This window comes from Ranitomeya variabilis, chromosome 1 (genome assembly GCF_051348905.1).
Source record: "Ranitomeya variabilis isolate aRanVar5 chromosome 1, aRanVar5.hap1, whole genome shotgun sequence".
Classification (NCBI taxonomy): domain Eukaryota; kingdom Metazoa; phylum Chordata; class Amphibia; order Anura; family Dendrobatidae; genus Ranitomeya; species Ranitomeya variabilis.
The window spans coordinates 449,614,865-449,628,658 of NC_135232.1; the positions used below are offsets into that span (position 1 = coordinate 449,614,865).

General features: G+C 43.5%; 1 protein-coding gene across 1 annotated transcript in view; it reads right to left on the minus strand.

Annotated features, from left to right (window-relative positions):
* Positions 1-10,556, minus strand: part of SH3GL2 (SH3 domain containing GRB2 like 2, endophilin A1) — a 270,857-nt gene extending 260,301 nt beyond the window's left edge. The window contains exon 1 of the mRNA XM_077249925.1: positions 10,304-10,556. Within this exon, the coding sequence (XP_077106040.1) occupies positions 10,304-10,348 (45 nt within the window). The 5' untranslated portion in view covers positions 10,349-10,556. The remainder of the gene's footprint in view (positions 1-10,303) is intronic.
* Positions 10,557-13,794: the final 3,238 nt, after the last annotated feature.

Below are 13,794 nucleotides of genomic sequence, written 5' to 3' on the forward strand. Positions count from 1 at the left end.
TCAGTGGTTAAAGCATTTTATTTTTATCATAGAAAAATCACACAATTGTCATACCTTGTATATAAATATAACATCTTGCAAAATGTAATACTGAAATTTAAACCCTAAAATATGCAGTTACCTGTTATAAAGATTATGGTCCCGATTCATCAAAGCCTTAAAGCCAAAAAAACTTTTACGTAAAAGCTTTGAACAGACGTTTTCATGCCAGTTCCTCCTAGCTCTGCCAAATTGGATGGAACTCGTGCGGGACGGGGGCATGACTCAACAGCTTGTTTAATTCATGACGATCTGTGGTGGTGCCTACGCTAGGAATATTACTTCAGTCCCTAACTGGAATAAGATTTCTGGCAAGGCACAAGGAGGCACACCACACACTATTCATGAAGAGGCTTTAGATGTTGATGAATCGGGCCCTACATTATCTCTTCTACATAATGAATGTGCATTCCCATAAGAAAAAATGTCAAAATAATAGAGATCACCAGAAAGATGGGGTGCAGAATAAAAAAATATCTTAATAAAGCTAGAATACATTATATAGCATATCCTTACTGTAAATTGACATTACAATTAAGAGTTGGTGGGACAGGTTACATTTTCATTGCACTAACAGCAAAATATGCACTAGTCAACCAGGCGGCACTCGAGGCTAATTGCAGGTCAATGTTGGCATTTCTGCTAGTTTCAAAGAGGCTTATATAAATGCTATTTTCACAGTACATACATTTGCATGACTGGAGGTGCTACAACTGTATTATTATAAAGCACACATTGAAAAAAAGGGTTCTCCAGCTGGTAATTTATTTTTTTTTAACAGGTCAAAAATGTTGCTTTTGGCAATGCATTCTGCACTGACGGGCCAAATACTGAAATCAGCAATACTACATTGTAATAAAAGCATTTAAAATTAAGAGACAAAAAAAAAGACTGGGAGAATAGATTAATATCTAAATGCATTTCACGAAGAGAAGGTTGTCCAAGGTAGTTGTCCAATTTTGCAGTTAGGATTACTTTTTGAATACATGACCTTTTTTTTCAACTGTATCTTTATTCATAGTTTTTTACTTTTCTCACGAGAAGAAATGTAAAATACAGAAAATGTAGAACATAGGGGACTATCTATCACACATTTTGCGATAACATACATTACCATCGAGTATTTTAAAATTATTATCTCTACAAAATCTAAAATACATAAAAAGTTTTTTGGTCACTATAGGTGTCAAAAGTAAAAGTCCATTTGTGGTGAACAGAACATCAAAGATGGATGCTTGAATTATCAGTCACAAATCTCTGAAAACTTGTCCATAGTGTTATGGATCAATGTCGATAAATGTTCTATAGAATGAATATCTGGGAACCTTGTATACAAATCAGACCTAGAAGATGGGGTTCTTGCCGCCAAAATAAGGCAATTAGACATCTAGCAGCTCTAAGTATGCTGAGGAGCAGTCCAGGTCCTGGCTTACCGAGATTTCCATTGGAAATGTTAGAACATATTTTAATAGATCTAGCGGAATTTGAAAACCCTGCACTTCCAACCAGAAAGGTAAGATTAATGGACATGTCCAGAATATAAGGTGCTGTGAAGCACCCAATGCTCCATACCTCCAGTATATATTTTGGATGGATAGGGTGAGTTTATGTAAGAGTTCTGGTGAGAGATATCACGTCATTAGTAGATTAGTTTGATTCTTTTTATACAAAGTCCAAAGAGATGTTCTAATGACTCTACACCAGATCACCCACCTCAACCACCAACACACCACACTCACACAATTTCCATAGAAATTCCCTACCCATACAGTTCTCTCAAAGCCACGTATAGGAGTGTAGCAGTGGAGGGAACTGGAAGGATCACCATCATTCAAAACTTAATAGATGTTTGTAGAAGTGTCCTGTGGGAGAAGGGCCTAAAAGCCACATCCTCTCAAATTAAGTAATATTATGAATTGGTGTGGGTCCTAAATTGGATTTAGAAAAATGTGTTATCTTTTGGCATTTAAAAAATGTGGAATATGGGAAACCATGTTCATCTTGAAGATCACTGAAAGATAAACTTGACTTTGTGAAAGGATCAATCAAATTTTTCAGGTGAAAGAGGTGCTCATCAAACCAGGGTTTAGGAAATCCTGAGGTAGTATTATCATGGAGGTTCGAGGTAAATAAAAATGGGGTCAGGGGAAACCTGTGAGTGACAAACTGAAGACAAATCCTACATTTATTCCAAAAAGCACTAAGTAGACTTCCCCAAATTAAGAAGTTCTGGTGGACTGAGGATAGCCATAACTTGTCTATCTCAGTCCAATGATTTCATGCATCAAGAATAGTCCATGAAGGCAGGTGTCTCAGGTATTTGTCATAACAATACAAAGTACATCTAGAAAAGTCAACTTCGGAAGCTGTAAGTACTATTGTAGGGATAAGATGTATCTCACTTTCCAAATTTTAAATTAACAAAACAGGACTGAATGGTCATGGGAACTCAACTGATACTTTGATGGCAAAGTCTCAAATAAGTAAAGATATTTGGGTAACATAGACATTTCCAATTTAATTACAAGTTTATGAAAATGAAGATCTGGTATCCATAGGCAGAGAAGAGACTAGTCCAGGACCGCCCAACGGCAGCTCTTTCCATTGCTGCTAGAGGTGATTAATAGGTCTTCCACTATGGAAGAGAGTTGTCCATCACCTGCAGCAGCGCTGGGAGAAACTGACAGGGGGAACCGGACTAGTCTCATCTCTGTCACCTGTCTTCTGATCTTCTAACTGTATATTGCCATTCTAACGCCAAAGTGGTTTAGATAATGATATAACCAGGCAGAGAAACATCAATGGGTCAAGTATCAGTTTATGAAGTGTTAATTTTTTATACAGATGAATAGTTACAGCTGATTGGAAATTAGGGAGTGAGGTTATGGGGTTTGTGTAAGAGCTAACAGGACACCATGAGCGAACAATGAGATTTTAAATGTTTTTTTTTCTATATTAAGAAACCCTGTATGTTGGGATTTGCTGTTATTTGGGAGGCCAGGGGCTCAATACTAGAGGCATATCATATGAAAAGCACTAGCCAAATGCTCACAAGAATGAACATATGCATTTCTACGTAAAAACAAATTAATGTCCATATGTTTAAGTGTCTTTTAACCACTTCAGGTTTGCAAAAATCCCAAGCAGTTAGAAGAATTGAGCAGATCATTCTTCGGGAATTTTCTGTTCTGAAGACGTTCTATACTTACTAACAGAAGTCAATGGGAAGGCTCAAAAGACGCACGGGCATCTTTCTGAGCACTGTGCCAGGGTATTTGCTTCAAAAAATGCTAGCAGTTTCTTTACTGTTCGATGTAGTTAATAAAGTACACCTAAAAAAATACAGACAAAACAGTAATGCCAATGGTCACAAAAACACTGAGGAAACAACAACAAAGCTAAAAAAAAAAAAAGACAATTCAGGAAAAAACACGCAAGAAGATGATCTTCCTCTTGAAAAATTCTGCAGTTTCGCTCACCTGAAATCCTGTAGTATTATCATGGAGGTTCGAGGTAAATAAAAATGGGGGTCATGTGCACATAATCTAACATCAAGGACCAGGTATGGTGGCACATATAAATACATGACACAAACTCCCAATCAATGATGTTTGATTCCTTTGGGGCAGCACGGTGGCTCAGTGGTTAGTGCTAGGGTCCTGGGTTCAATCCCACCAAGGACAACATCTGTGTGGAGAGTATATGTTCTCCCCGTGTTTGTGTGGGTTTCCCCCAGGTACTTCAGTTTCATCCTACACTCCAAAGACGTTCTGATAGGGAATCTAGATTGTGAGCCCCATCGGGGACAGCGATGATCATGTGTGCAAACTGTAAAGACCTGCGGAATATGATGGTGCTATATAAGTAACGCATAATAAATAATAAAGGTATTGCCTTCCAAGGCTTCTGTTGCTAAGCAAAGAATATGTCACTGCTTAGAAGAAAAAAAAGAATTATTACAGGATCACCTACTCACACAAAAGGTGAAAAATGTATGGCACCTCTTCTGATGATGAGAATGGGGTTCTCAAAGTCCTGTGTGAATGGAGCGATAGTGGCCATTTTACATCATCACTCCATTAACTTCAATGAGACTAACAACTCAACTAATTCCACCATTCCCGTAGAAGTGCTCAAGCACACACACAGAACCACTCTTGCACCACCGTTCTGAAATTTGGGCTACTCTCTGCTACAATACATCTTGTTAATCCCCTAAATTGATTCCACAAAATCTAAAAAGTATTATTTTCAACAGAAATTGGAAACAATGAGACCACACACACACACACACGCACGCACGCACGCACACACGCACGCACGCACGCACACACTCACACGCACACTACCGTAGGGGTCGAAAACTGAAAGTTACAGGAATTATGATAGTGGGGTACAGCTGTGAAGGAACGAATAAATAAAAGGCCATAAAACCTGAGCATATATGTTACAGAACTTATAAAATGACCTTTGTGACCCCAAACAAATATCAATACATTAATTTGTCCCTAGCAACTGCAATAGTAAAATAATCGATGGGCAGCTCAGAAATGCTCAGAGGCACAGGGTCACATTGGCAGGCGTGGGAGTTTTCACATATATTTATGTGAGTAGTATATTCTACAAATATGCTTTCATTTGTAAATACGCTTTCTGGATCATTTGAGGAAATCTATTACGTCTTTCCAGGAAGCAAACCAAGGTACTTGTAAATATGACCTGAAAAGTAGGTATAATTGTCAATGTTTATCCTGCACGTTTCATGCTTCTGGAAAAAAGCAACAGCAAAAGAGAATCTGTCACCGGCGCACAAGCTCATGAATCAGCCGCTGACTCACAAGTTGTTGCTCCTAAGGGCTCGTTCACACGACATCTTTTTAATTTGACGTTTTCAAGAGGAACAACACCAAAGGGTTTTTCTTTTCTGAAGCATCTTTTTAGATTTTTTGTTTCCTTCCTTTTCCAATTTTTTTAGATTTTTGGATCACCTTTTATATTGGCATTTTCTGGATTTTTTTTTTTTCACTCCTTTTAACAATGGAGAAACCGCTAGCGGTTTTTCATGCAATAACAGTGGCAAAACACTCAATAAATGCCCAGGCATCTTGTTGGCGTCTTTTGAGCCTTCTCATGGACTTGTATTGTAAAGCATTGTGTGGTTTTCAGAGCAGAAACCGCCTGAAGAATGGTAGGCTCCCTTTTTTTAACCGCTTGTTGTTTTTAAAAACCTGAAGCAGCTAAAAGACATTCAAAAGTCTGAATATAAGAAGAGCAGGTTGTTTTTATATATAACATGCATATGGTCATTCTTTGAGCATCAAATTAGCGCTTTACCAGGCAGGTTTCACTTTAGGGTATGTTCACACATGCTGCAACAGTGTGCTAAAAGAACTGATAGGGGTTAGCCAGGGCTTTGCTTACTTTTTGCTATGAGACTAGAAGTTACAGGCAAGTAATTTCTAACTACCTGCCTGTTCTACCACCTCACAGCAGTCACTGACCGCTCCTGCCGGCGATTCTACAACTGTCAACAGAGCAGCTATTTCTCTTCCGGCTGCTCTATTGATGATGCCTCACTGACGACATCATGCTGATTGATAGTTGATAGTTAGGCAGTGGGAAGCTGGCTGTCAATCAGGATGGCATCAGCAGAGATGGTCTGTCAACAGAGCAGAGTGGAAGAGAAGACACTGCTTTGTCAAAGTGACGTCAACGAAAGCTACAGAATGGCCAACAGGAGCGGTCCGTGACATCTCTGCACTGGTAGAAATCAGCACCAGGCAGAACAGGCAGGTAACTACAGTGGTACAGAAAGTATTAAGACCCCTTTAAATTTTTCACTCATTGTTTAATTGCAGCGATTTGGTAAATTCAAAAAAGTTCATTTTTTTCACATTAATGTACACTCTGCACCCCATCTTAACTGAAAAAAAAATGTAGAATTTTTGTATATTTAATAAAAAAGAAAAACTGAAATATCACATGGTCATAAGTATTCAGACCCTTTGCTCACTCATATTTAAGTCACATGCTGTCCATTTCATTGTGATCCTCCTTGAGATGTTTCTACTCCTTCATTGGAGACCAACTGTGTTTAATTAAACTGATAGGACTTGATTTGGAAAGGCACACACCTCTCTATATAAGACCACACAGCTCACAGTGCATGTCAGACCAAATGAGAATCATGAGGTCAAAGGAACTGGCCAAGGAGCTCAGAGAGAGAATTGTGGCAAGGCACAGATCTGGCCAAGGTTACAACAGAATATCTGGAGTACTCAAGGTTCCTAAGAGCACAGTGACCCCCATAATACTTAAATGGAAGAAGCTTGGGACCACCAGAAGTCTTCCTAGACCTGGCCATCCAGACAAACTGAGCAATCATGGGAGAGGAGCCTTGGTGATAAAGGTAAAGAAGAACTCCAAGATCACTGTGGCTTAGCTCCAGAGATGCAGTAGGGAGATGGGAGAAAGATCCACAAAGTCAACTATCACTGTATCCCTCCACCAGCCGGGCCTTTATGGCAGAGTGGCCGACGGAAGCCTCTCCTCAGTGCAAGCCATGTGAAAGCCCGCATAGAGTTTGTTACAAAACACATGAAGGACTGACTATGAGAAATAAGATTCTCTGGTCTGATGAGAGGAAGATAGACCTTTTTGGTGATAATTCTAAGCGGTATGTGTGGAGAAAACAGGCACTGCTCATCACCTGCCCAATACAATCCCAACAGTGAAACATGGTGGTGGCAGCATCATGCTATGGGGTGTTTTCAGCTGCAGGGACAGGACAACTGGTTGCCACTGAAGGAAACATGAATGTGGCCAAGTACAGAGATATCCTGTATGAAAACCTCTTCCAGAGTGCTCTGGACCTCAGACTTGGCCGAAGGTACACCTTCCAACATGACCCTAAGCACACAGCTAAAATAACAAAGGAGTGGCTACAGAACAACTCTGTGACCATTCTTGACTTGCCCAGAAGGAGCCCTGACCTAAACCTAATTGAGCACCTCTGGAGAGACCTGAAAATGGCTGTCCACTAACGTTCACCATCCAACCTGACGGAACTGGAGAGGATCTGCAAGGAAGAATGGCAGAGGATCCCCAAATCCAGGTGTGAAAAACTTGTTGCATAATTCCCAAGAAGTCTCATGGCTGTACTAGCTCTAAAGGGTTCTTCTCTTCAATACTGAGCAAAGGGTCTGAATACTTATGACCATGTGATATTTCAGTTTTTCTTTTTTAATAAATTTGCAAAAATTACTACATTTCTATTTTATTCAGTCAAGATGGGGTGCAGAGTGTACATTAATGTGAAAAAAATGAACTTTTTTGAATTTACCAAATGGCAGCAATGAAACAAAGAGTAAAATACAGTATGTATATAAAATTCTGCAGCCTACATTTCTTTTAGCTAAAAAAAACCTTGCAGCTAGAGAGGACGTAAACAGGAGACATCTTATTCCATTCCCATTTAAAAGAACAGATCGGTACTGGAACATTCTACTTCTGTTTCTTAGGATCCTAGTACAGAAATAGGTACTGGACATGTAAACAGAATCTTGAAAAGCAGCTAACAAAGTATCAAAAGGGTTAATATATATAAAAAAAAAGTAGCAAAAAAATATTCTGAAAGCCGTGTCAGTCACATACGGTGCAGCCAATAGCTGGCCATACTAACACCATACGGTATACTTTAGCGGGTATTGTCACTTCCCCGGGTTGCTAGGGGAGACAATCTTCTATTTTTGTCACTAAAAAAGAGTCATCCACACAGAGAGGCTTGGTAATGTCACACAGAATTAACGTGTTAAATACAATGGAGGGGGAAAGGTGACCAGCCCAATTTCAGCACCACAAGCTGAGGAGGAAATCTCCCTGGTGAAATGCATTTATGAATACTGGAATTTATTGATATCTGGATGGAAAAAAACAAGGCACAGCAACGAGACGGCATCCTCTCCTGCAGAAGAGCACCCAATCCGGCAGGCTGGTTAATAATGCAGTGTTATCAGATAGCTCTGCATGGAGTCTTGGCATTCAGGAAGGAGCTGAGGAGGTCACCTCTGTAGGTGCGTGCCATAGGGAGCAGTGAGGACGCAGCCTCCAGCACCAGATCCAAGCCAACAGCAGGGCACACCAGCCTCCCGGAATCCCCCGAGTGGGGTACTCACCATGCCCTAATCCAACTGCTGCAGCCAAACGCGCAGGTACACACACATTATATACACAAATACACATATTATATATACACACATTATATATACACAGATTATATACACACACACACACATATTATATACACAAATACACACATTATATACACAAATACACACATTATATATACACACACACTATATACACACAAATACACACATTATATATACACACACACACTATATACACACATTATATAAACACACATTATATATACAAACACCTTATATACACACATTATATATACACACACATTATAAATACAAATACACACATTATATATACACACACACCTTATATACACATTATATATACACACACATTATAAAACACAAATACACACATTATATATATACACACACACACATTATGTACACATATACATACATTATATATTTATATATATACACACACATACATACACATATATACTATATACACACACATATACATACACATATATACTATATACATACACACATAAACATATAAGCACACACATATATACAATATACTATATACATACACACACATATATACTATATACTATATACATACACACACATATATACTATATACACTCACCGGCCACTTTATTAGGTACACCTGTCCAACTTCTTGTTAACACTTAATTTCTAATCACCCAATCACATGGCGGCAACTCAGTGCATTTAGGCATGTAGACATGGTCAAGACAATCTCCTGCAGTTCAAACCGAGCATCAGTATGGGGAAGAAAGGTGATTTGAGTGCCTTTGAACGTGGCATGGTTGTTGGTGCCAGAAGGGCTGGTCTGAGTATTTCAGAAACTGCTGATCTACTGGGATTTTCACGCACAACCATCTCTAGGGTTTACAGAGAATGGTCCGAAAAAGAAAAAAAATCCAGTGAGCGGCAGTTCTGTGGGCGGAAATGCCTTGTTGATGCCAGAGGTCAGAGGAGAATGGGCAGACTGGTTCGAGCTGATAGAAAGGCAACAGTGACTCAAATCGCCACCCGTTACAACCAAGGTAGGCCTAAGAGCATCTCTGAACGCACAGTGCGTCGAACTTTGAGGCAGATGGGCTACAGCAGCAGAAGACCACACCGGGTACCACTCCTTTCAGCTAAGAACAGGAAACTGAGGCTACAATTTGTACAAGCTCATCGAAATTGGACAGTAGAAGATTGGAAAAACGTTGCTTGGTCTGATGAGTCTCAATTTCTGCTGCGACATTCGGATGGTAGGGTCAGAATTTGGCGTAAACAACATGAAAGCATGGATCCATCCTGCCTTGTATGGAGCATCTTTGGGATGTGCAGCCGACAAATCTGCGGCAACTGTGTGATGCCATCATGTCAATATGGACCAAAATCTCTGAGGAATGCTTCCAGCACCTTGTTGAATCTATGCCACGAAGAATTGAGGCAGTTCTGAAGGCAAAAGGGGGTCCAACCCGTTACTAGCATGGTGTACCTAATAAAGTGGCCGGTGAGTGTATACACATATATACTATATACACACACACACTCATAGATCTGGGCATTCCATGCATATGATGGACCGATCTCCAGCGTTGCATCATGTTACTCCAACCCTTTGGCAGTAAAGCCTCAGTCTGGTACAGCTCGGCCATAGCTCATATTAGGGAGCAATTTTGCCACCAAATGAGAACACTTGTCACGACCCCTGGACTCCCATGTCCGCATATTAAGGTCAGTGACCGCTGGCATGTAGCCCCATCCTATGCCAATCATCAGTGCAGCTGGCACCGTGGTCGCCCTGTACCGATGATGGTGGCCCCTCTGGACACCCGGGGATTCCCACTGCCGACCACCGATGCCCTGCTGGAGAGGCCGGTATACAGCAGAGCGCACGGCCAGAGCGGATCCCGTGCTATAAATAGCCTGGTGGCTTCCGATCGGGTTAACCCCATCCTCCCCGGGGCCGGGCACATGACATAATGCAGGGTCCCATAGGGGGGGATGACATTCAGCAGCAGCCTGAATGACACGCAGCGCCACCCCCAGCACGGCGCGGACCTGCTGCTGATGGAGCCGTCTCTTACCTGAGTGGCTTTGTGGAACTGCTTCTTCAGCCCCGCTACAGACATGGTGGCGGATGAGCAGGCGGCGCACGGAATGTGGGGCAGCGGTGGAGTCACCGAGGACGGCCGCGGCGGCTCTGCAGGACTGCGGGGGAATTCTAATCTCCAGCCGTCGCTTCCCTGTAATCCTGTGATGCTGTTATCAGATGCATGCCATAATGCAGGGACACCCTGACGTCACGTCACTAGCCCCGCCCCATTAAGGGGCAAGCGCTCAGTTCCCATTCTCCTAGCTGGTTGTCTGTCCGTCCTGTGCTAGCGGGATTTGTGACGTGGGCTTCACTCGGGACAATGTGGGTCTCTCAGTAGCACTGCTGTGTGGTAAAGCATGGAGAGTGAAATGGCGCTAGAATCAGATGAATGTGCTGGCCTCACGGCTGCGTATGGAAGGACCACTACATCATGCACACAGCAATGTGAGGGCTGAGTATGGAGGGACCACTACATCGTGCACACAGCAATGTGAGGGCTGAGTATGGGGGGACCACTACATCGTGCACACGGCAATGTGAGGGCTGAGTATGGGGGGACCACTACATCGTGCAAACAGCAATGTGAGGGCTGTGTATGGAGGGACCACTACATCGTGCACACGGCAATGTGAGGGCTGTGTATGGAGGGACCACTACATCGTGCACACGGCAATGTGAGGGCTGCGTATGGAGGGACCACTACATCATGCACACGGCAATGTGAGGGCTGTGTATGGAGGGACCACTACATCATGCACACAGCAATGTGAGGGCTGAGTATGGGGGGACCACTACATCATGCACACAGCAATGTGAGGGCTGAGTATGGAGGGACCACTACATCATGCACACAGCAATGTGAGGGCTGAGTATGGAGGGACCACTACATCGTGCACACAGCAATGTGAGGGCTGTGTATGGAGGGACCACTACATCGTGCACACGGCAATGTGAGGGCTGAGTATGGAGGGACCACTACATCATGCACACAGCAATGTGAGGGCTGAGTATGGAGGGACCACTACATCGTGCACATGGCAATGTGAGGCAGGGCCGGACTGGGACAAAAATTCAGCCCTGGCATTTGAAGTCACACAGGCCCACTTGTCACATGGTGACTGTATAATATCTTTGTACACTTGTAGGCTACAAGAAGTGAGGGGAGTGTAACACGACTATATAACATAATTACAGCTGTATCCAGCATTACAGCTTAGTCCCCATAGAATGTTTTACAGCACAGCCCCCATAAACTATAATACAGCACAGCCCCCATAGAATGTAATACAACACAGCCCCCATAGAATGTAATACAACACAGCCCCCATAGAATGTCATGCAGCACAGCCCCCATAGAATGTAATACAGCACAGCCCCCATAGAATGTAATGCAGCACAGCCCCCATAGAATGTAATACAGCACAGCCCCCATAGAATGTAATGCAGCCAGCCCCATAGAATGTAATACAGCACAGCCCCCATAGAATGTAATACAGCCAGCCCCCATAGAATGTAATGCAGCACAGGCCCATGGAATATAATGCAGCACAGGCCCATGGAATGGAATGCAGCCAGCCCCGTAGAATATAATGTAGCACAGGCCCATGGAATGGAATGCAGCCAGCCCCATAGAATATAATGCAGCACAGGCCCATGGAATGGAATGCAGCCAGCCCCATAGAATGTAATGCAGCACAGGCCCATAGAATGGAATGCAGCCAGCCCCATAGAATATAATGTAGCACAGGCCCATGGAATGGAATGCAGCCAGCCCCATAGAATATAATGCAGCACAGGCCCATGGAATGGAATGCAGCCAGCCCCATAGAATATAATGCAGCACAGGCCCATGGAATGGAATGCAGCCAGCCCCATAGAATATAATGCAGCACAGGCCCATGGAATGGAATGCAGCCAGCCCCATAGAATATAATGCAGCACATGCCCATGGAATGGAATGCAGCCAGCCCCATAGAATATAATGCAGCACAGGCCCATGGAATGGAATGCAGCCAGCCCCATAGAATATAATGCAGCACAGGCCCATGGAATGGAATGCAGCCAGCCCCATAGAATATAATGCAGCACAGGCCCATAGAATGGAATGCAGCCAGCCCCATAGAATATAATGTAGCACTGGCCCATGGAATGGAATGCAGCCAGCCCCATAGAATATAATGCAGCACAGGCCCATGGAATGGAATGCAGCCAGCCCCATAGAATATAATGCAGCACAGGCCCATAGAATGGAATGCAGCCAGCCCCATAGAATATAATGCAGCACAGGCCCATGGAATGGAATGCAGCCGACCCCCCCATAGCTCCACAATCCAGTCATCACTCATTGATAAAAAAAAAAACAAAAAACACTCTACTCACCTTTCTCCTCGTGCCCCGCGCTGCTCCGGGCTCCGGTCTCAGCAGATGCAGTCTGCCCGCCCGGTCACACTGCAGGTGCGCGATGATATGACGTCATCGCGCACCCGCAGTGTCAGCGGCAGGCAGAGCGGGGAATGATGGGAGAGGGGGCGTCAGCAGACGCTCTCTCCTCCATCATTGTATTCAACTGTACCGGTGTCTATGACGCCGGTATAGTTGAATGTGGGGCCGGGAGTGTGCCGCGACAGCGTGGGGAGTGTGCCGACAGCGGCACACTCGAGCGGCCCACTACTGCCATCGGCCCTTCTGGCATTTGCCAGAACTGCCCGATGGCCAGTCCGGCCCTGATGTGAGGGCTGTGTATGGAGGGACCACTACATTGTGCACACAGCAATGTGAGGGCTGAGTATGGGGGGACCACTACATCGTGCACACGGCAATGTGAGGGCTGTGTATGGAGGGACCAATACATCATGCACACTGCAATGTGAGGGCTGCGTATGGAGGGACGACTACATCGTGCACACAGCAATGTGAGGGCTGACTATGGAGGGACCACTACATTGTGCACACAGCAATGTGAGGGCTGGGTATGGAGGGACCACTACGTCGTGCACACGGCAATGTGAGGGCTGTGTTTCAGAGAGCACTACATGGTGCACACGGAAATGTGAGGGCTGTGTATGGAGGGACCACTACATCGTGCACACAGCAATATGAGGGCTGAGTATGGAGGGACCACTACATCGTGCACACGGCAATGTGAGGGCTGGGTATGGAGGGACCACTACATGTAATGATTATAAGGGATAACTCAGGAGACTCTTTGTGTGGAACAAGACAACTACAGGACACAGTGGTAAAGTCTATATTATCACACGGTGATTCAAACAGGTGCAGAGAGAAACTCAAGTCCACAACACTTGGTGTAAATATAAACGCAGCTTAGCAGTCTATAGGAAACTTCAGAGGAAAGTGCAATCACGCAGAAAGTCTATGAAGCACAATTATTCTTGAGGATACTTGACACGAATAAGTCCTTGGTAGTCCAAACACAGATAGATATGCTTATAAGGCAGTTCAAATAATATCTTAGCACAA